This window comes from Meleagris gallopavo, chromosome 7 (assembly GCF_000146605.3).
Source record: "Meleagris gallopavo isolate NT-WF06-2002-E0010 breed Aviagen turkey brand Nicholas breeding stock chromosome 7, Turkey_5.1, whole genome shotgun sequence".
Lineage (NCBI taxonomy): Eukaryota > Metazoa > Chordata > Aves > Galliformes > Phasianidae > Meleagris > Meleagris gallopavo.
The window spans coordinates 4,064,128-4,088,154 of record NC_015017.2 but is presented as its reverse complement, the minus strand read 5'-3'; the positions used below and the strand labels follow the sequence as shown (position 1 = coordinate 4,088,154).

Here is a 24,027-nt window from a genome sequence, read left to right as displayed (position 1 = left end):
GGAGGGTTTTTATGCTTTACAAAGGTTGAAACAGTGCCCTTAAAAAGCCCAGATAAATAACCAGAATTGGTGTCAGACCTGTATGGTTACTTTATACTCTAAATCCCTAGGTCTGCTAAATATGATGGAGACATTTTAAAATGAAAAAAGAAGCATAAGATGAGGAACAATTTCATCACCCAGAGCTGTTCTCTGTGCACCCTACGTAAGACTTGCTCATTCCTCCATGGTACAAAGGATGGCTGAGCAAATACCCATCTCATCTTGTGTTCAATTTCACCTCAACAACGAGGCAGTAAACTTTGAAGACAAGCGATCAAAAGCCAAACCTCCCTCCTGAAAGCTTGCACAGCCTTCACAAACATTACGCAGTAATTCAGGACTGAAATCCTGCACTGAGGAGGCTGTTGAATTCAAGCCTTCCCTTTCACAGCTAACTACTAACCGCTGTGCAAAGAAACAGAAAGCAGGCAGAAGGACTGGCACACTCTCTAGCTGTGGGTTTCATTACCTGAGTCAGCACTCGGACAGTCCCATGCCAGCTCTGATGGTGAGCAAAGGGACACCTCATCCTGCAGCTCCCATCTGGACATGGCCAAGGAATGGACAACTCCTTCTGCCTCCTGAAGGGCAGGAGCTTTCCCACTACTCTTCTGACTGCAGTAACCTGGCTTTGCCTTTGATTAAACCTGTATTCATCACTGAATACTGCCAAAAATCTATGAAGTGAATTCCCACCTTGAACTTGATCCACGAGCTTACCAAAGCCTTCAGGAACCTTTTGCAGCTGTGCTAATGGCAGCTGCTGTTAATGCTGCTCAATTACACCCTGCACTGTATCAAGTACTTTCCAGATGCTCTGACTTGGGAGCCAATGCTGGAGAAAATGCAGTGTCTCTCAGCTAAGGCTGGGTCAAGCCAAAAGAAAACATCACTCCTTTGCTGGCAGCATACACACACAATATGTTCCATAGTTGAGTAAAACCACTGTTAGAGCTGCATCAAGTTGAACTTCATGTTGCTGCTTTTCTAACACCGGTTCTTTTGCATATCAATGATGATCTATTGATTATGCTGTGCAGTAATTACACACTGTATGCCAACTACCTTGTTAAAGCTACCAGCTCCTTGCTGCACTTGTGTTCATTTAAAGCAATTATACCAGGGGAGCGTTGTTGCTGACATCACCAGCACATAATTTGCTGTCACATTCTGCCATCTGTTTATTTAGATCAGAAATATTCTATAACTACATAATGCAAACTCGTTCTGGCTGATGGGGAGGAGACTCCATCTGGCATGAATAATGCAACTTTAATCAGTAATAACAATTATTATGATTATTAAGAGGCTACTGAGCCCTGCGCAGTAAGCTAACACATCCATACTGATTTATAAGAATAGGATAGGTAAGGTAAACAGCAAATCCAAGGAAGAGCATTCGACAGGCAATTGGTAAGATACAATTTGTTTCCTGGTTTTGGCACACACCTTGCTGAAAGAAAAAAAAAACAACACATTTTATAAAGACTGACCAAAAGGACAAGTGGGCAGAAGGATGGATGCACGTTCGGATAACCTTTCTGCACCTGCCTTAGCTCAGTCCTTGATGGAGCATCACTGATGGAGAAAGCAAAGGAGGAACTGAAACCTAAGGACAGGAGATTCCTGCCTAATCCTTACCTCTGGTCAAAGCTCATGTCAGTCTAGCTCTAGGGGTCTGGAGTTCAGGGGGAAAGCTACAGGTCTTGCATCTGGACACAATGTAAAGCACGGCACAGCCTGCTCACAGCTCCCTATCTGAGGCAGAAGGAACCAGTTTGGTTCCTTCATTTCTGCCCCTTCTATTCCTGACTTCAGCCCCCTTCTGAATCCTACCACATGCACTGGGCTTTCCACCACAATATGGGTAGGGAGATAACACAGAAAATACTTCAATCATGCCTCCAAGTGCCCTCTATGTAGAGAGACCTCCTGCACTACTGCACAAGCTCCACTTAAAATAAAAACCTTCAGATTTGAAATTCCTAGGTGCTGAGCTGAGCCTTGCTATGCAACTAAAAACATGCTCAGCCAATACTGCTACTCCTGGAAATAAAAGTGATCCAGCATCTTCAAAAATCATTTAATTTTTTTTCTTAACTTGCATGCCTGCTTCCTGATACATGACTTTGTTTGACAGTGTCAGATGATCATTTGCATTTAAATAGAGATATTTAACTAAATAGCAGGAAAAGGCTGCCAGTTTTCTGTTTTTTCATTGGGAACTCAAAGTCTCTGCTTCATTGTTTTCACCTTTCTCAACTGCACAGACAAAAACTAGCAGCTGAGCTGGTAGGCTGCACACTTCTGAATCGCATTACTACATGTCCTTTGAAGGTCAAATAGGCTGAGAATTAAAAACAAGAACCAAACTCCAAACAATGTGTCTATCTTGGTTTCTTGCTTTAAAAAGAAAAATAAGTTTGTTTGCTCTCAATATGAACTGGTCAAGATTCTGCCCTCCCATAACTCAGTATTTCACCTGGTTTTCCCACTGTAATAAGGACAGATTACTACCCATTAAAGATCAGCTCTGTAAATCTTGACACAAAAACAGTCCCACGGAAGTCAATATATGCAGCCCAGAGTGTAAGGAACGTTGATGGGAGGAACAGCTCGCATGATCAGATCTGTATGTCAGCCTTAAACAATAATAAATCAATTGGCCAAGAGATTGATGAAGTCCTACTACTGTGCTACTTCTCACAGTTATTTCCATACATATTTCTTTTAGATTGCAGTGAGCCAACATAGATTTGAGAAAAACTTATCACATGATTCTTGGCATAAGATAGATTATTTTTTTTTATTCTTTGTGTCTCTAAAATACACCAAAACCTACCAACATACATCAGCAATGTCTAAGAGAAATAAGTAATGAAGAAAAAGAAACCATGACACTGCAGAAGTGTTTTTCCTTTTGCTCTGAGGCAACCGCCAATAAAAAGAGGGAACTCCTTCCTGGTATTAGCAGCACTGGTCTCTGGCATCAAGATACCAAGAGCAAAACGAAGTCTAAATTGTAACCAGATGAACCTAGGAACACTCAGCACTAACAGAGCAGCCCAAATGAGCAAAAGTCCAGCTGCAACTAGGCATTATGTATATTCTTATTAGAATCAAAGAGTGATTTAAGAATTAATTGAGATATGCCCAAAGAAGTATTTCCAGTGGGCTCTATAAATGCAACCTTGTCGACCTGCTGAATTCTTGCATGTTAGTGAAGACACATCAGCCAAAGAGTTTATCTTCTTTATAAGTGACATATGGAAAGGAAGAACCTGGAACAGCCTCCTGCCCCCTCCACAGAAGTAATGCTACAGTGTATTCCTGCTCTGGAATAGTAGAAGTGCTTTGAATAGATGATGACATTTTATTCATTAGAATGCAGAGAAGGAGGGAAGGAGTTAAAAGGAGGCTTACATAAGTTTTTGCAGAGTTTGTTATGAAATCCAAACTTAGAAAGGGCAGATGTCCACAAGAGGATGAGAATTAGTTTTGCTTTGGCAAACTCCATGTGGAAAACCAACGCCTTGTCTCCTGGGCTCAACTTCATAGGCCAGTACTAACGCCACTTATCTTCATGATGGAGCCTGGTGCAGAGTACTACTGTCATAACTTCCAGGGTAGGTTTTTCTTTGTGGAAGATGCCTCTGCTCTGCTGAATGGAGAAAGTCACAGGCAGGAAGAGCTTGCTCGCTAGACTGGGAAAGACCAAGGTTATTTTATCCTTGTGCTTTCCTGAGAATTGAGAAGGGCTTTCCTTTGTCTCCAGACTGACTTTATTATTTCAGGAACAGTAAAACCACAGAGGATTAAGTTACTGACAAGACAAGAAAAATGAAGTCTTCCTCTTAGCTCTAAGCTCACTGTAGTACGGAGAATGCTGCTTCTTCCCCAACAGCTATCCCAGCTGCCATAAGCAGACCCCTCTCAGTAGGGGAAGGAAAGCAGAAATAAGAGAAGAAACGTCTCCCTTTGTACAAAGCCTGCATTTATGGATGGCTTCTACCAGGTTAATAAATCATTAATAAACGCTAGCCTATCCGTAGCATACCAATACTGAAGTGCAAATAAACACAGCCAAAAACAGTGGCTTTGATTGTTACAAGGCATGGTTATAAGGAAGCTCTTTACTTGGCTAACAGTCTAAAAAAATTGATTAACTATCAAAAAATCCATAAATCATTTATTAGCTTCTTCGTTTAAACTCACCCTCAACCTAAAAAACTTCTCTCCTGCAATAGTGCTAGCAATGCCAAAAGGATGCTCAAGACTTAACTTTATGGTCCAGGAAAATAAAAAGCAATCAAAATATAATTCAAACACCCAGCACAGCTTTAATGGGAATTAAAGCCACCATTTTTGTGATGGATTGTTCTGCCTTTATCAGGCTGTAATGCTTTCTGTGCCCTTGTGTGGCAATTTCTACCATCACACACTCATTCATTCACACTTCTTTGTTAAGTTAAAATAATTTTGCATTTTCTACCAGCGCTCTGCTAGCCATCGTAGACCCTCACACTTTTCAGGATTTCCTTCCTTTACAGCAGAAGAGATTTGCCTTGCAATAGAAAGTACAACCTCCTGTAAGAGAAGAGAGCATTGACAAGAACACTAGTGCTCATTTTCTCCTCCTCTCCATACAAGTGTATAGGACATAGAAATCTAAGGGCCCAATCCTGTACTGCCATTGAACTGCGTTGCTTTAGCCGATTTCAGATCAGCTAACCTCAGGATGTTAGGGATGTTACCACCAAACAGTTTTGCTACACGGGATAATAAAATCCAGTCAAATCCAAGCTTTTCTCTAACAAGCTGTACATGGCACTGAAATTATCACTGCTGCTGTGGAAAATAGCTGAGGTGAAAGCAAACTTCTGCTAACTAATGTCTCCAACAAGGACTTCCATGTCTGCCATCCAGCCTCATTCAGCACCTCTATTCAGCAGATAGGAAAAGAGACACAAATGGAGAGGGACTGGGACACAGGCAGTTGCAAAGAACCTGGCGTGGGAGATAGGTCTACAAAATGAAGAGGTAGGCACTGAAAGCAAAAGAAGAGATCTGGGGACAGCGTGAGGGAGAGGCAGGGCAGAGGGAGCGGAGATAAACGCCAACCGGCACCAGAGCAAACAAAAACTAATAGCCAAAGAGGATGCGTTTCCATGAGTAATGTGTGATGGAGACAGTGCTCATGCACGTAGGGGACCAGGAATCTGTTGAGCGTTCTGAAATTACAGAGTATCAGCAGACACGCTGGTGGCAGGCACTTTTGATTTTAAGAGAGATTGGCCACCAGAGGTAAAGGAATAAATGGAAAGCCAAGAAGAGCATGTCAGCAGCACTGAACGGGCTCAGGCCAGTGAATTTGTATTTATCACTGACAGCTGCGAGCTGATAGCAAGTGCTCTGTAATGTTACTTCAGCTGCTACAGAAAAATGTCTTCAGGCCACAGGAACGAGTGCAGAAAGGGACCTGAGGGGGGTAATGAAGACACTAGCTATTTTTCTCTGCCTGGAACTGACAGCACTGGTAAGGCTGTACGACTTGATGCATTAATTGGTGGCTTGCTCACCCACAGAACATAAAAACCTTCGCATATGATATAGTGTAAAACTTTACACTGATTAAGCAATTAGGAGCTATTAATTATCACCGCTTATAGCTGTTAGCACAGAGCAGTGCGGGCCAACCCCCCCACCACTGTAGTGGTGAATTAGTTCCAATCAGCATCAAATGCATTTCTGAACACACACATAGGGATCCCAAGCAAATTGGGAGACACAGCCAGAAAGCAAAAAGGATAGATCAAGTTATACCTGCTGCTTGGCAGGCTCATCAGGAGCAAGAAGCCCCCAGGAATCTCCCCTTGTAATCATTACTACTAATGAAGTGCATCACCCTCTGTGAGCCACAGACAACCACACAGTCTTCCACACATGCAGCAGGACCTGGGCCGCTAAACGGGGCCATGTGGGATGGAAATGGAACTCCCTGCCTCATCTGGGCCAGCCTTAAAGCACACAGACCAACAGCCCCAGCTACCTTCAAACACAGGGCCGTTACTTACTGGGCCTTTCCTCTGTGGCAGAGGAGATGGCACGATCCATCAGGTGTCTTTCCTGTGTAAGCCCAGGAGGGAAATCTGTGTGCTGCTAGAGGAACTCTTCAAAGGAGGTGCTCAGCCAACTCAAAGACACGTTGAAAAGTAAATGCCAAACGTAGAGATGTGCAAGTGCTTGTTTAATACCAACTCCTCCACTCCTCAAACAGATCAACTAAGTCAATACCACATAAATCAAAATAACGTCCTCTACTAATGTTCTAGTAATGCTGCCAAAGCAGTAATAAAGTTTGAACAGAGGGGCATACAATTTTCATTTTTTAAACAAAGTAATAACCACAGAGAAAGGAAATGGAAAGTTGGAATCGAAGTGGCTTTTAAAATTCATTGTACTTTTTCTTGATGCCATGCAATACTTCTAGAGTCTGGCTGGGTGTGCTGATATTTTAACCCATTCTGAGTCAACTAAGTGGAAATCCCAGAGAGAATTTCTTCATTCCCATGAAATTTAGAGTCCACTTTTGAATAAACTCTGGATAAGTGTCATAATATGCTTATTCAGATATAACTGTTTATTCAAAACGTATCTCTGGCTGCCCAAACAGAAGTGATTATTATAAAACAATAACTGGACAACAGAGGCCCTTCCTCTGCTGGAAAACAATGCTTGGGTATATACTCCGCTACTTACATTCAGTGTTTTGCAATGCGCAAATATCCAGTGAAAATAATCATGCAAACAGATTTCAGAGTGCAATTTCCAGGATTATCTCCAGCTATCAGAGATCTGCACAGAGGTGACCCCATGGACATTTTGTCACATGGATATAATGCAGCGAATTGGGAATGAAGTCCAACACTGTATGCACCCATTTGTACTAAACAACTCGCAAACCCTATATGTATGTGTTTTGGAGCAGGCTGCCCACAGATGTCCCTCAGCACAGCAGTACAAAGCCTGCACCCTGCAGAGCAGCAGCAGCCCAGCTTCCAAAGGGTGGAGGCACACAGCAGCTTCAAGAACTACTAGGTGCAATTAAGCAGCTGATTTTTCAGTCTTTCTTTTCCTTCTCCTTCTCTAAGCAGCTCTTCAAAGGCAGCTAGCTAGAGCAGCTGTGGCTTGCTGTGAAAGAGCCATTCCACTCACCCACCCACTACAAATCTGCCAATTACCGTTCAATTAGACTGTTTTAAATATTTGGAGTATTTGGGCTTTATTTCCTACTTTCAAGAAACACCGGTGTTTGTGATGAAGCAAGCTGCTTATAATGGAAAGGGATGCTTTCACTTACGATGAAAGTCTCCCCCTTGTGTAATATAGTGCTTAAACACCAATCTGCTTATAAACAGGTGGTGCACACTAATACATTATACACACACAGGTTGCCTTTAAAAGATAAGCATTTACCAGGAGTTGCCACAAACTGTAACGTGGAGCACTGCTTCAATTCTGCAGTTACAGAGCAAGTACCACGCTGTAGTATTTTTACACAAGAGCCTGGTACACTGGCCCACCAAAGGGATGACCTTCTCCCCACAGCTTCTGTCAGAAGAGAGGAGGACATTAAAACAGAACTGTATGAGAGATGGGGTTGGTTGAGGAGCTTTGCTGCATCTGCATCCCTCTAATGCAGAGAGATGCCCATTTCAGAGCTTCTATGGAGATCATCAGTGCTGGCTTTCCCCATCCTGTCCTCTCCGTGCCCATGACACCCTGAGATCCCTGGCTTTGCAGCAGCTCCTATGCTAGATCCCTGGATTAGGCTCTGGCAGCTTAAGGACTTGTGCCCTCCCAGCATTATCTATGGGCATTAGCCAGGTATACCTGCACTTCTTACTTTTCATTCCGTGAACTCAGCTGTTAGAGGCAGCATATTTCCGTTAAAAGCCAGGTCTGCATGCCTTTCAAATCTGTCTCAAGGACATTTACCAATTGACAAATCCCTTCTGAAAACACTGGCTGAAGTTATTTATTAGGAAACTAAACTGATTCCCTTTATTCAAAACACTGCTCGAGTCGAGGAAAAGCATTACCATCACCTTCAAGCAATGCAGCTTACTACACCAACGCAGAACAAGCCCTGCATTTCATGTATTCCTCCATCTTCAGTTATATGACCCAGCAAAAACTATCCTTTAAAATAAACTCCTTCTGTTACTGTGTTTGTCCAGGTAAGTAAAAAACCTCTGTCCTGATGAGATTCCATAATGGTAGGATGAGCACCTTCCACACAAACTGAACAAGAAGTGGCAGGACTTGCTGGACGTTTCCGATTTAAATTTCCTTTCCAACTGAGATATCCATGAAACTGCAACTGCTGCTTAAACGTCACATCGCGAGCACTTGATGTGTTCCACACGGAAGGAGCTTTCAGAGGATGCTAAAGAACAGCTTTTGCTGCTGGCTTTGCCCCAGTGACACTCATGCAGGGAATGCGTTCAGGACTATCTCCACATGGAGGCCCTCCTCGCTGTTCTCCAAACGTGTATTTAAAATGTTAACTGAACTTCAAGTCACCTCAATGAAAGGTTATAATTTAACCAGCTCTGCAATAACAAATGTCTTCAGCACATACTTTCTGGAATGCCATTTTCTCTGTAGGTAGTTTCCAATTTACACGTACACCGAAAATGATACACCAGCTATTCTGAAAGTTGGCTTTAAGAGTGAATTAGTCACTTTCCTTCTTTTCTTCAGCCAGAATACAGAAACACTGCTGTTATTGTGGAGTTTTTCAGGGCAGAACTATTGTGCTTCCAAGAACAAAATACCTTGCAAGATAACAGGACAAAAGGCAGTCAGCTCACATGTGTCTGGGTACCACTGGTTCTGACTGACACATGTTCACTGTTTACTGTTCCACCTGAAAAGGAGGCATACTCTGGTCTAAAGGAAAGCTCTCCATGTTCTTAAATCCACAACACATTCAGCTCTCATGAGTCTTTGCTAACTGATGGCATTTTTAGCAGTGCCACCCAAGGAAAAGACTCACAGAGTATCCTGAGTTGGAAAGGACCCATAAGAATCACGTCTGAGAGCACTGTCCAAATGCTTCTTGAGCTCTTGCAGCTTGGGGCCACGACCCCCAGATCCCTCTCAGCACGGCTGCTTTCCAGCAACTCATCCCCCAGTCTGGGGTGAATATGGATAGCCAGGATTGCTCCTTTCCAGGTGTAGAATCCAGCTCCAGCTCTTGTTAAACTTGACGTAGTTGGTGATTGCCTAGCTCTCCAATTTGTCTAGATCTCTCTGCATGGCTTCCCCACCTTTGATCAAGTCAACAGCTCCTTCCAATTTCGCATTTTCAGCAAACTTAGACAAAACATCTTCTACATCCGAGTTCTACATCCAAGTCATTTATGAAAACATTAAAGAGAACTGGCCCTAAAATGAAGCCCTGAGGAACCCTGCTACTTACCAGCCTGACATAACAACATTCACTATAACCCCCTGAGTCCAACCCATCAGCCAGCTGCTCACCCAAAAGGGCTCCATCCTTGCTACCACACTGCTACCTGGCTCCTCAGGTTACCAGGGTGACTTTCCACTGGTAGTCTGAGGTCTGGTCCTGTACAAGAGTGTTTTGAAAAATCCACTTGGAAACGCTGGTGTGCACATGTAACATTTGACATAACTTAGCCCCAGCATCACTGAGAACTTGTGGAAGGTGGGACTTTGGGAGAGACTGCAAGGATCTGAGGTAGCCATAACTATCACGTAATTACTCCAGAATTAAATGTCCCATGGTTTGACCTAAGTACAAAATTCCAGATAATACTGCACCTATCAATACCACCAGTGAGTTACTGTGCCCTGGGAACAATACAAGGCCACTGCTAAGGTGGCATTTAATCAAGGCTGTATTAATTTAACCAGAGCTTGTATTAAATCAGGGTTACCATCAGGCCTTAAAGTAGGCTGACATAAAGAAACAGATTTACTAAGCTAAGTTTTTGCCAAATTGTTACAGTTTCTGCCATATTTTTAAGAAGTATCCTTTTAGAAACTGTACTAGGTAAGTAGCAGAGGCAATAGGGTAGGTAGCAGCTCACAAAGAGAGTCACAGAGTAAAAGAGCAATAAAAAATATGGAGTCAGCACTGGTTCAAATCAACTGAATGCATATTGTGCAGAGATGAGTATGTCAGACAGCTCAACCCCATCCAAGTATGTGCATCCTGTTACAGCCAATCCCAATGTAAACTGCTTGCTGCTGGACAACTGAGAGCCGACTTTGTAGGGCACCATGACACTGGCTAGTTCATCTTCTATTCCTTTAAGTAAAATGCAAAGCACGGTCTGAATGGTAAACTATTAATTAGATTTGTCTGTATGTTTCAACATGAATGAAACACTTGAAAAATGCATTAAGAACCCGTTAATTGAGAGCTCCCCAAAAGCAGCTGTAAGACCTATTACAGCATAGCAGGGTTGTGGTTCCCCAGGGATCAGCACAGGACTGATGCTTGTCAACATTCCAGACAGAAGTTTAGAAACTATTCCGAAACCTCAGGCAATAGAATATGCAGGTGACAGGAAGCCTGAAACCCCAGCAGATGACAGTGCAGGGCAGCAGCAGCACAGAGACAGCTGGGCTGGCTGTGAGCTGATCCCTTACACCAAGCATCTTTCTGACAGCCAACTGTAGGACTGCACAGTTCAGTTGTGCAGGCTTCATTTTCTGGAAAACAAAGACTGTCTGAAACACACGGATGTCAGAATAGATTGATTACCAGGTTCCTCACATGAAGCTTCAACGCAAAGGATACAATTTTCACTTTTATAGAGTTATGGCTAAAACACTTTGTTTTTCCCATTCTGAAAGAACACTGAGAAATATTTTACATTGAAGAGCAATTGAAATTATTCAAGAGCTGCAAAGAAAAGCCTCACAGTGCGAGCCACGAGACCCTCTGTCTATTTAGCTTATGAAAATCATATCAAGAGGTGAGCTGATTACACTGTGCTTCCCACTGCTGCAGGGAGAAAATGCAGGGTACTCGAGAGCTCTTGGAGCTAGCTGAAGAATATGTAACAGGCGACAGCATCTGTGTTCAAATCAGAAATAAAAGCACCTAGCATTATTTCTTCTAGCAGCAGGGAGGTAACAAGCTCCTTGAGGGATGGCCAACACCTCCTCAAGGGGCCAGGAGGGGTGGCAAGCTGTGCTTCAGAAAGGTGCTGAATCAGTGCCAGGCAAGCGGGAGGTACTTTGGGGCACTGGAGTGAAGGACATCAGAGCTAGCAGGGTTTAAAGGTTTCTTTCACCCTTAAGAAACCTATGAATCGATATGTAAAAGAGAGGGAAGAAACTTTCAAGAAGTGTCCTCCTCAAACACATTGTGGGATTCATTGAAGCACAGGTACGCAGATGAAGACTAAGCCTTTGCATCATGGCAAGAATGTAAAACTACTGCCTAGCTCAGAAACTGCAACTTTACATTATCAGCTGCAATTAGACAGAGAAGTACCACGTTAGGAACAATAAGCAACCAGAGGTGTTCTGCTTAAAAAATGTTCTGTGGATCTCAGTGCACTACAGGATCTGAGCACAAACTCCAGCTCAGGACAAGACTTTAACATGTGCTTAATGCTGTGAGTTCAGTTGGAGCTGGGCACTAGTTAACTTCTGTCTAGTATTTCTTCTGAATCATTTGTTAAAAGGCAGCTTTTTTTTCTTTTTACCTTTGAAAATAGCAAGTAATCTTTTAATCTTTATTATCCAAAGTTCCCAGCTCCATCATGAATATGCATCCATAGATTTCAGTGCTTTTAAACGCATTGTTATTATTTCAATCTATGCTATTTGCTGCACATAGTGACCTCAGCTCAGCCATTCAAATCCTTAAGGCTTTCCTGCCAAACAAAACTTCCAAAGCAAAATCCACTGCAAAATCTGATTTAAGAGAGCCTTGTAAGAGAACCTGCAGCAGGCACATGGGGGCTCCCATCATACCAACGGGTGGCTGAGGACACGGAGGGACAGATGAAAGCAGCCAGCCTTACAGACACACTACACTTCTCTTCCAGCTGACCAGAGAGGAGGAGTTCTACCGATGTAGAGTCATTTTAGACAAGTCTAATCCTATTCCCTGCTTTATTTTTTGCTGGGAGCTGTACCTTGGGTTTGCAGCTCTGAAGGGCAGGCCTCTACCTATGTAATGGAGACCAAATCCAACATGGATGTGGCAACAAGGGAACATGTTCTTGCAAAGCTCAGCTAATGCTTGTATTTGTGGCTTGTTTTTAGAAGGAGAGAAGATAGATTTTTAGCATGGGAGAAACAAACTGAGTAACATACACCTAAATAGACAACTCTGTTCCCCAGTTAATCACTTTTGAGATTACAGGTACATGGAAGAGAAGACTATTTTCAATTACAAATCATTGTAGAAGCCTCATCTGCAAGATATGAGTAAGAAAATGCTGTGCAAATAGTAAATAGTGTATTATTTCACCATATGAATCAGAATGCCAGGTGCAGAGGTATCTGCTCTCACACAGCTGAAGCACGCAGGCTCTCTGGTGCATGTGCTGACTGCGTGGCAGCAGTACACACAGAGCCCCACACCCACAGCCACTAGCTGTACTCGTCATAGTAGTATGAGTGTGTAATCCAAAGGCTTCTAACACGAGCTTTTCTGCATGCATTTGATCAGAGCATGCAGCAACGGGTAGAATACATTCCAGGCTAAAGAAAAAGGAGAAGCAGCATTTGGGATTCATATACCCGCAGCACTTCTATTACAGTAGTTAAGACACTATGGCCTTTTCAACTGCTTTCTTAAGCTGATATGACAATAAAAGCCTGCGACAAAGGGAATCAGAAGAGCAGCATCTAGGGAGTGCAGCATCCCAGGAGTTGCACTGGTCATATCCTCTTCTGTCTAGCACTGATGTAAATGAGGAGATATGCACAGAACTGGCAGATCCAAGGTATGGAACAAGCACTAGTTCCATTTCAAAGCGTTTTCATTTCACTCTACCCTTTTGTCTCCTTCATCTGCTGACTGCTGTGGAGCAGCAGGAGGCCTGCATGTGCCTTCCTCCATGAAGTGGGACCACTCTAAGCTGCTGTGTGTGGCTGGGGAGGAGAGCAGCACCGACAGCTTGCAACACGGACCTCGCACCGAGGATAAGGATGGAGGAGCCCAGGGCTGGTGCACAACACCTCCTGCAGCTGAAAACCTAGTAAGTGCTGCACACTGGGCACTTCTGAACAGGGGTCTGTGTTCTGTAGGGCCTCAGGGAAGATCTGATGTCAGCTATCAGTGGTTGGAAGCAAAGCTAGTGATGCTGAAAGCTTGGGCCTGCTCAAAGCATTAAGTATCTAGTTCTGAAGCTGATATCAGTCAGCATTTTCTTGGTCCTACAACCTTCTCTGCCAGGGAGGATGCTGAGGCGGTCACAGTGCAAGAGCTCTAACCATTCCTGGGGCAGATGCTCTCCTTCTGCTCCTGCAAGTCAGAGCCACACATGTCACACAGCTCAATCCACCTACCCAGTCTTACACAAACACATTTACACAGACTTCCCTAAATTCCTACTAATACTGACTCTGTTGAGCCTGGCACAGCAGATTTGGCAGATTTACATTCACACACTGACACAGCTGCTCTCACAGACCTTTTCCCTCTCCTGTGAAAGTTTCCAGATAAGCAGTAAAAAACATTCATTTTTTTCAAGATATTCTGACAGAGAGTCCCAGAGGGCCTTCCTGATATCTTTGGAACTTAGTGTATTCTCAGTAATGCTGAGCAACTTAGTGTACTCGCTAAGTTCCAGTGGACTTAGTCAAGATTTGCATTTGATAGAGGCACCTGAGACTTCAGGCAATGTAACGTAATAAATTCATGTAAAATAAATAGTAAAAATATATTCTGGATCCAAAGCACATGACTCATAGTCTATGTAGAAGAGTACCAAAGACTTTGTGATGCTCTGAGTATCATTTGCAGCAGTGGAAAAACAGTAAGGCTGAGCCCAGCAAGCACCCACACTGCTTTGCAGAGTCTGAAATGTGACATATGAGCCAAATACGAGAAGCATGTATCCTCACATAATGATACTACACAGAGATTTCCATTCTAGGGTTATAATTCAGTGTTCATTTTGTTTTCTCTACCAGCACAAATAACTTGCCTTAATTATTTAGAAAACTACCAGGGTAACATACTCCCTTTCTCCTACCTTTTGACAGATTGCAGTAACAAGGTTCCACCATCCTTTGAGTGATTTGGTTCGAAGACTTATATTATATATACGTGTGTGTGTATGTATATATATACATATGCACACACAGACACATATACACATTGTGTATGTGTGAGAAATACATGCACACACAGGAACAGCTATTTAATTTTAGGTGCTTTTAAATGGTGATCTCTGTGTGTAACTTCTTTGCTTCCCAAAGCCTTTAACAACACTTTAAAACCACCTTAGCCATTTGTTTGGTTTCCGTATAACAGGGTTCAGATTTTCACCTATATAAGTTGTGGAGAAAGAAATAATTTAGTTAATTAAACCAAATTTCACAAGACTTACGAATAGCATTGGGACAGTCTGATTTCTTGGAGAAGGAGACTTATGTTTATTAAATACCATCCAACTGGGCTCTACTTTGTTTCAAAGATAGGAAAAGAAACAAGATTTGGGTGGCTGTGTTAATGGAGATGCCTCATTACGCAGCTCTGAATCACCCCTGAAATTACGCTATCTGTCAGTTTTATCTAGCACAAATAGCAAAGCTCCCTATGTTTGAGTGCAGCTCAAAACCAATGATTTTTCTTTTTCCCAGTAACCTGGACAGAGAGACATACATTCTTTCATCCTGCTGGGGGAGCTAACATTTACCTTCATTATTTTCCGATGGTGATTCCAAAAGAACTCAGCATTGACCTTGTTCTGATTCCTCTGGAGTCACTAGCAGAACTTTTGCTAGCTCAGAGGGATAGTACTGATGTTGGTTGCTTTTTTAAAAGAGCTTATTGCCTTAGTATTGCAAAAGCATTTTCTGGAAGAGCTGGCAAAGGTTATAAGAAAGCCCAACAACAGAACAAAACAGAAAAACAACCAAGTCTCTTTTGTGTTGAAGTAATGATTCATAAAAGGGTACAGGCGTTCCCTAACCTTCTAAGGTCTCATCAGTTCTGCTCAGAACTGATCACTGCCAGTGATGAGCTTTTTAATATGCAAATAAGGTAGCTGGCTGTGTTGCAACTGTGTCAGGTTTGCAGCCAGAAGGCAGAGGAGCTGAGCCTCAGCTCTGGAGCTGGCAGATGAGGACCAGAGGAGTTTGGCAGGCTCCCACAGGAAGCTGCGTCTCAAGTAGCTGTGCTCTTTCTTTGAGGGTAGCAGGTGAGACACATAAAAGCAAGCCGCTCTTACAGAAAACAACCGTAATACAAACCGTTAGAAACGAGTTGGTGCTTAAAATTAGGGAACTCAATCAAATAGTCTTTATCCAGAGATTGTTTGTTTGTTTTCGGAACTCTTAACGTGCAGCTGAAGAATTCAAGGTATTTCTTGGCTGCTGCAGAAGCTAAGGAGGCAATCAGTGATTTATACATCCATGCTGGACACTCGAGGATGTAGCAAGTGATCCAGGACAACCCTGTATCCAGAATGCCCAGAACAATGTCTGCTCTGGAGTCATCCCTGAATTCAGATAGATTCCTCCCAGCCTATACCTGAATTTCAATCTCAGTACATCCTAAGAGTCCTGCCTAAGAGCATGGTATGCATCTTGAGAACATTTTCCTACAGTAGGAAATATTTCACTTGAACACTTAGTATCACTGTATCATTGATGAATCCACTACAATTCATTACTGCTCCAAGAACCATCTAAAGGTGAATAACTCTGGGGAAGGGAATTGGGAAAACAGGTCAAGCAGATTAATGAAAATATATAGACAAGCTTGAAAATGAGAGCATTAAGACAGAGAGCATACTAAACCCGGAGATACTGGTGATGTTGTGAATACCACCCCACTCTTTGCAAATTCTGTTTATTCACAGATACACACGAGATAACAGAAGAGCTATTTCTTTCAGATTCCTTTCTTATTTCAAGTGAGAATATCTGTGAGCTTGTACCATAATTACTCCAGCAGCTAATTGTGATGCCATAGGCGGAACATTGTGACTCAAGGACCAGACTAAGCAGCAGGAATAATTCCAAAACAAACAATAATGTCTGTGCTTCCGTGGTAGCATAGTGGCATTAGAAATAAACAGAAATAAAAGAACATGCAGAAGAGAGAAAGCACATGAGGAAAAAAAAACTCAAAAAATGCATGATGTTCACAAATGCTCTCTACAGATTCAGGGTTTTTATGATTCGGCTGAGTTCTTACAAGTGTCATACACACTTTGAAGAATGTAGTGAAAGGGGAAAAACTACAAATACAATTCTCTTTAACAGAGGACCAGGGACAAACTTGTGGTCATATTTATACTGTGTCAGGCTATGCTGATGACAAGACAAAGAATCAAACTGCTACTTACATCCTGAGCTGCCATTCGTTGGAACCAAAGTGAAGTTGGAGGCCCAGGGGTTACGCACGATATCCTGCCAATGAATGGTGTCTGCGAAGCAAAGAAATTTGTTCTGGCCAACATACACCCCTCCATTCAGTATTTCTGCACAAAAGAACAAGAGAACATAGTTGTAAGGCTTCAGGCATACAGCTAATTAAGTTCACTGTTGCTTTGTGCATGGGAGAGAGAGGGCACAGAATTCAAACATGAAGATTCACACTGTAACCTCACCTAACACTGAAAACAGGATGGTAAATAGCATAAAGCATTTGCAAACAGGAACCATTTATTTATATGCAGAAGTAGCCTGATGAAGACAGGCAAGCAAGTGATAGCTTACTGACTGAGTTTCTGTGCTGTTCCAGTGTATTCAAGTGTTTAAGAGTACTGTTATTCGTGGGTAAAATAAATCCCAAGACTTAACTGACTTCAAAACACACATGCAGTCACACTGTGCCACATTTCATTTACAAATATGGACACTTAAAGCTGAATAATAGAATAAGCTGATGTGCCTCCCCCAAAGGTAAGAATACTCTCATCCTACAGTAAGTAAGGAAGGTTGAGTTGTCAGGATGTCTAGAGAAGCACCCTGTTCGAGCACACTGCCCTGCCATATAGCTCTACAGCCCAGCTGCACAGCTCTTCTGCACTGCCTCACACAATTCTGTGTACCAGTGAATCACTATCAACCTTTGAAATTACTATGACTCCATTCTCATCAAACATTCGGTCATAAAACCTATTTAAAAAATCAATATGGGGTCCACGTTCTTGTATGACTCCCAGCCCTCTGTCCAAGGAGATCACAGTGATACAGCAAGTCAGGGCAACAGTCACAGGCAAGTTAGGACTTCAGCTCTTCTGGCTATTTAGATGTAACTGGGGTCTCCTTTGGGGCAGTGACTTTTTTTTTTTTTAACCTTCTAAACTCTCTTTCTAGGTGAGTGTTTATCTTCTTCGCCTGGCTCCTACATTTCCAAAGCAAAGGAAAATCCTTGCATCTTTCACTCAAGCTAGCAGAAGGAAGGCAGCAAAAGCCTCCTGCACCACTTAGTGTCAGACTGCAACCAGCAAAGAAAAGCTGGAGGTTGGTTACTAATGGCACCTTCCGATGACATGAAGTGGTGCTATGCAGCCATGAGTGTCACACCTCTCAAACTGACATTAAGAGGAAATCTCCAGCACTGTGGCAATGACCAGGTGTGCTGATAGTCCTCATCTCCCATAAAAGCCCTTACAAGCCTCAGTGGGAATACTAATGTTGACAAACAACCAGGAATTACTGCGTTTTTCTTTTAACATTTCAGAGCACACAGGACACAACGAAGGGAGGCAGCCCCCAGTAGAAGAACGTATTAAATAAAGGATCATCTCTAAATACATCCTTCTGCCATATTAATGGGTTCAGAGTATTGATAACTATTTCTCAGAAAGCTCTGATTTGAAAGCTTGGTTTTTCATTGAAAAGGAGCTTAAAATAAAACAACAATAATAATTATCTTATACAGAAAAGAGCCCAGATTAGTTACAGTGATGAACTGTCTGTATGATATTCTTATGATCCCCGAAAAAAACCCACAGCCATCCAGCATCTGCTAGCAATTCTGCTCCGGGGAAAAAGTGGGACTCACAAGCACACTTGAAAACATGATTACTGATGATTTCTCCGTGTCATCCCAGCTACATAGGATTAGCTAATCCACAATGGCCCAGATTTTGATTAAAAATAACATCTAACAAGCCATGAAAAATGGAGAAATCTACCCTGATAGCTTCTGAAACACTTGCACATGACTCCAAATAGTGCCACTATCAGCTGGTGCCCCTAAACACCTGCTGTTGGCATCACTTCTGCTTTTTAGAGCATTTACTCATGTCAATACCTATCAAGTTTTCTGCTTTATCCAAGAAACTTCGATGTATTCTTGCATATCAGGTATCACCTCACTCTAAAAATATTTATAATAGTTTCAATTTGAGGAGAAATACATTTTTTCAGTGTAAAAAGTAACCAGAAAGTGGTCCCTCTTGACTGAAGGCTTTTCCTATGATTTATGAAGCGCAAACACGGAAGGTGGCCCGACTTCCCTCACCACTGAATAATGGCTGTTATATCTGCTGCCTGCCCCCGAAACCTGGAGAAATGCCCCAACCCACACCATTTCTCATAGGTGACAGGATTCAAGTCTATAGGTCTGCTCATGCAACGAGGCGCTAAGAAATCTGAGTAATAGTATCAAAGCTGGGCTCTTACAGCTAATAAGTGGCCATAAACTTCAAGTTCAGGACAACCCTTCATGTGCTTTTGCTCAGCTCCTTCCATTCTGTCGGATCTAAACTCAGACCCCTTCTACCTCCCTTTCCCCACTTGCTATTGTATGGTTCTTCATGCAGAGTCCTTGGCATGTGTAAATCAGCACAGATGTATTGGCTACAGTGAATTAACAAACTCAGATCCATTCCGAGCTTCTGCGCCCTCTCTTAGCAAGAACAATGCCTGGAAAGACCTAATAAACCCTGGTACGTGTTAAGCAAATGAAGCACAAACGCAATCAATATACAAAAGAGTTACTGTATAATGAACATCATCATCATAAAGTCATCATCTCCTTTTAATTTACAGCGCCGAAAGTGGGTGATAAAGTTAAACAATAAACAGGAGGAGCAAGGCGGGGATCTCCAGCTATGCAGATGAGCAGTCAAAGGAAAGCAGGCACAAGAGGGCTTTTTCCTCCTTTGTGCAGCGCTAGGAGCCTTCCTGCTGGGCCCTGCCAAGGACAGACAGCAGCCAGAACAACACATCCACCAGTGGGCTTTATTCCTCCTGCAAAGAACAAAGCTAAGGGCTGCTGAAGACGCATGAACAAACACTGCTTACAGCAGCATATACTTTAAATATCCTATAGAAGAGAGTATTTCTGCCTTGTAACACAATTTTTTTGTGACGCCGGAAAATAATTAATCCAAACCCAGCCCTGCTGCCCAGAATAGAGCTGCATGGGCTGCAAATGTCTCCCGTGGGCTCCCATTCTGCTCCAAGGCACAGAGCTACAGGAGGGCATTTGGAAGCAAGTGTCCCACCAGCTCTCTCCAGGAAAGGGGGCAGGTGATGGTGCAAGGCTTCCTGCAAGCTGCCAAGAGCCACGCGTGTTTCACCATCCTCCGTTTTGGCACCAGGGCTGCGGCTGGTGCTCTGAGCAAAGGAGCAGCTCCAAGGCCTTTTGCCAGTTCGAAGTGAATAAAATCTTATCCTCCTTATTAGAGCTAGTCTTCTGGCTTAAAAGCAGTATAATGCTGTCACCCAAGTTATACGAAAATAAAGCAGCAAGCACGCTCACCACTGACTTCTGCCATTATTTTGCTTACTGTGTGGAGAGCTGCCAAATGATTGTGGGGAACTTACATCTGCATATTATTAAAATTCTATTAAATGCTTATTTATCCAGGGACTGGAATCAGAAATGTATTATCCATTTTATCTGCTATTTTCTGGTTCCCATTAGCCAGGAGATGAAGCAGAACGATTACCACGTACTCTGCTAACCTACCTTACAATGCCAACAACAGAGCAGTGACACATACATGTCTCTGGCAGTCATGAAACACCAACCTCTTCTACTTCCATAGAGGCATGGAGAGGTACAGCACGTGCAACTTATATTTGGTCTGCTATATCCAAAAAGGGCTAAATTCAAAGCACTTACACTAAGTTTGAGTGGGGTCAGTGAAAATACATTACTGGCTGCCAGAAGCTTCAGATGCAAATGGACAGTAGCTCTGCACGTATATCATCTGATTACACTGGAGATGGAAAGAACTTCTTTTCATCCACCTGCCAAAAGGGCATTTTCTTCAGCTGCTTTTTTTCTTACGCACAGTAAAATCTCCCATGGTCTGTTATCTAACTCCTAAAGTGGATTCAATTGCCAAAACATGCTCGCATCCTGCTCCGGACCCTTAAGTGCAAATAACTTGTGTGTTGATATGCAGTGGGAGCCGCTGGCAATTACTTTGCAGTACAATCCAGTTCTAAAATAGTTATAAAATTGGTTATAAAACTGCTACTTTTATTGAAGGTTATAAATTAAAAGCTCCTTTCTGGTCACGAGAAGCCAGCTGCCACACTGAACTGCAAGGAGACACAACAAGATGGAAAAGAACTAGGTCTGTAGTGGACAGAAAAACAGAAAGGATTTAGGTTAGATAACTGTTATGAACACCCACTGTAACAATCTCAAAAGCAAAACAGAAGACACCTTATACCTTCCATGGTGACTGTCCCCTAACGAAGCAGCTGCCTCTTACACGACACCACGTGCTGGTGTTCTCTGCACATACATATCATACAATCCATATTAATTACACTTACTTTCCAAGGTCAGCCTCCATTACAGCCGAAGCATCTTTGCATGCTGATAGTGCTGCAGCCTTGCCACTATCACCCAGATGACAGGGATTTGTTGTCAGATACCGTATCACCTCAAAACACTGTCAACTGTTGAGATGCTGTTTGTGAAAATGGCTTTGGCCTGGAAATTTCATGCCAAACCAAGTCTTTTGATCTCTTAGCACAGTAGATTGCTCACGAACCACTGGGAAAGCACTATAGGTCTATCATTAATAAGCTATGTCTTAAGGGTAATGAGATCTGTGTGCTTTAGGAGACAATAGCTCATCCATCATCAATCAAGGTTTGAAATTTTTATACAGATGATTGAAGAAGAGTCCGACTGTGTAAAATTGAAATGTCACATTTGTATTGGGAGAAAGGGGGAGCTTGATAATGGAAATGAGAGTTTTAACCTTCTCCATTTCAACTCAATGACCATACTGAGAAGCTCATGGATGTGGAATCTGTGTACCAGCTAGAAGCCCCGCACAGCCTTCGATCTCAATTACACAATCTCAAGTAAAGATTACTTGGGTCATTAGCTAGAAGTCAGTTTCAAGGCTCGACAGCAACAGCAAAATATTCTTTATTTCTATCACAAGCACTCAGCGTGTTATGTGCAGGCTGTGAGTCTGTATGTCCAACTGCTCAATAACTAAGAACACTGGCTGTAGCAACGGGGCATAAATCTTCAAAATCTGTCTTGCTCCTTAAATGAGAATGAGCAATTTCATTACTTCTTACTGAGTTGAATGGGCTACCTTTTCACCATTTCATCGCAATAGTGCGTGAGGATTGATCTGCATGATCCTTGTGAGTCATTTAGCTACTTCATTAAGGGACAACAGGCTCTGGCCAAGCTGTCTTTAGCAATCTCACCTAAGAGTTTCATTAACAGCTAAAGTCATATTAAACAAACTCAAAGAGGACACGTAGACCAGCTCAGATAATTCCTGACTTTGTGCGTGTCCTGAGTTCTTGCTCTGCACTACCTTATTAATTTTAAGGCATCATTTAACACAACATTTATTTTACTTTGTAAAAAAAAAAAAATAGCGCTGCAAATCCTTCCAGCCCTTTGGGGTAAACACGCCAGATTTACAATACACATTCCATGCCTACCCCATTTGCAGAGAACCACAAGCACCATGTAACTCAGCATCAGGCTAATGGGTCCCATTTTTCCTTGTGCTCCGAGCAGTTACGGAGACCACAGGGACATAAAACACATCCACGTGGTCCCAAGAGCTTCAGTGTAGAGAGAAAGCTATCCAGAATGGAAGACAGTAGAAACAGCTAAACGAAACAAGTAACAGAAAAACATCCCATCTATCTGAAAGGAGAGAAAACAGATATAAACCCAACTTAAGATGTGCTTCTTTTCACAAGAATCAGTCCTGTTCTTCAGTGTAGTATACTTTACTAAACATACCTGGGTTCTGCTAAAGTAGAGAGCAGTCAGACTGAGCTGTACTAATGGCTGCTCAATTAAATGCATTTTGCAACAATCACTGCAGCTTCTGCCTACTTAGATCTCAATTCCCTCAAAATGTTTAAGCTCAGGCTTAAACTGATATCATCTCCTTCAACTCCAATTCTAGTGGAGTTTTCCTACTCGTGCAGTCATTACTCCACCTTGGTAAAGGAGAATAAAAAGATGCACTGACCAGCCAGCACAACTTTCCTTAACCATGTACCTGCCATCAGTAGCACAGTACCCTTGATTCTAATTAACTAGGAGAGAAGCATAAAGCTGTATGATAAGCCTTAGGTCTGGCATTTCCTCCGCAGATGTTATCTGCAGAAGCAGCAGGAGCTGTTTACAACGTTACCCACCTCATCTGTTTGGTTCCATTCACATCACTAGCTTCTGAAAGCTGTTTGACTCTGTTGACTTTGCAGGTGAGGAGCTTTACCGTAACACATAGACTCTGTTACAGGGATATTAATTTTCAGAAGATAATAACTGCATCACTTTTTTTGTGAAGTCAAATTTTAGTCCTGGTGTTAGCAGCCAACTGTTTGATTTACTGCTTTCTCAATCTAATTTTTGGGGAGGACAGATAGATTAACAGGTATAAAACATAACACTCTAATGATAGGGTTTTCTGTGGTGTCACCAAACTAGGAGAGAAGCACTGCAGACAGTGAGATAATGGGTCACCACACAGTGTGCTGCATGAGCAAGAGCAGAGGCTGGTGAGAATGATTCCTGGATGTCACTTCCAAGCTGAATAATTTTGTCATTCCATGACTATCTACCACCTTCTGCACAGTCCTTACAGTGTTCTACATGCAAACTGATGAAAAAGCACATTCACGATGCAAAACACCCATGCAGAATAAGCCAGGTATTTAAAAGCATGTCACCTACATGTGTCAAGAAGTGCTTCAGCCACAGGCATTCAACAATACAAAAGGTTCAAAATCTGCTGATCCCAAATAATCCCCCCTTCCTCCCTGTCCTTGTTCCTCAGCAGAAAGCCAGTAGGGAGATGATGCACAGTATGCTGGGTGCACCTGCAGGCCACAGAGCAGACTGGTATCCCACTGGCCTCGTCTAGAGGCTCTGACAGATATCGCAGTACTGGCATTTATTTCTGCTGTCTGATCAGCTTTAACAGCGAGCATCCTGTGCGATATGATCTACTGGAATGACCCAAAGCAGCTGCCCCAAGGCTTGCCTTTCAGTCTTTCATGACACAGACTCTGCTTTCTGTGTCAGGCATCCTCCAAATCTCTCAATGAAGACTGAACAGATCCCAGTGCTGCTGCTTCTGCCCCAAATGTTACCCGTGCCCAGAGGATGTACATCTGCATCAGCTCCTTCATCTGTCACACCAATCAGATGCTGCAACAGTGCAGCAACAATCCACAGCCAGGCCACTCCTGTCTCACTGTGTTGGTTCCACAGTCATTCTTCTTCAGAGCTTGTGCTGCCAATGCAGCATTTCTCCAAATGGATAGTTTCTGCTCCTG

At 42.8% G+C, this 24,027-nt stretch overlaps 1 protein-coding gene across 4 annotated transcripts in view; it reads right to left on the bottom strand.

Annotated features, from left to right (window-relative positions):
- Positions 1-24,027, bottom strand: part of ERBB4 (erb-b2 receptor tyrosine kinase 4) — a 322,379-nt gene that overhangs the window by 162,313 nt on the left and 136,039 nt on the right. For all 4 annotated transcript variants that reach the window (XM_031554101.1, XM_031554102.1, XM_031554103.1 and 1 more), the window contains exon 3: positions 16,623-16,757. In XM_031554101.1, coding sequence (XP_031409961.1) covers positions 16,623-16,757 — 135 coding nt within the window. The remainder of the gene's footprint in view (positions 1-16,622; positions 16,758-24,027) is intronic.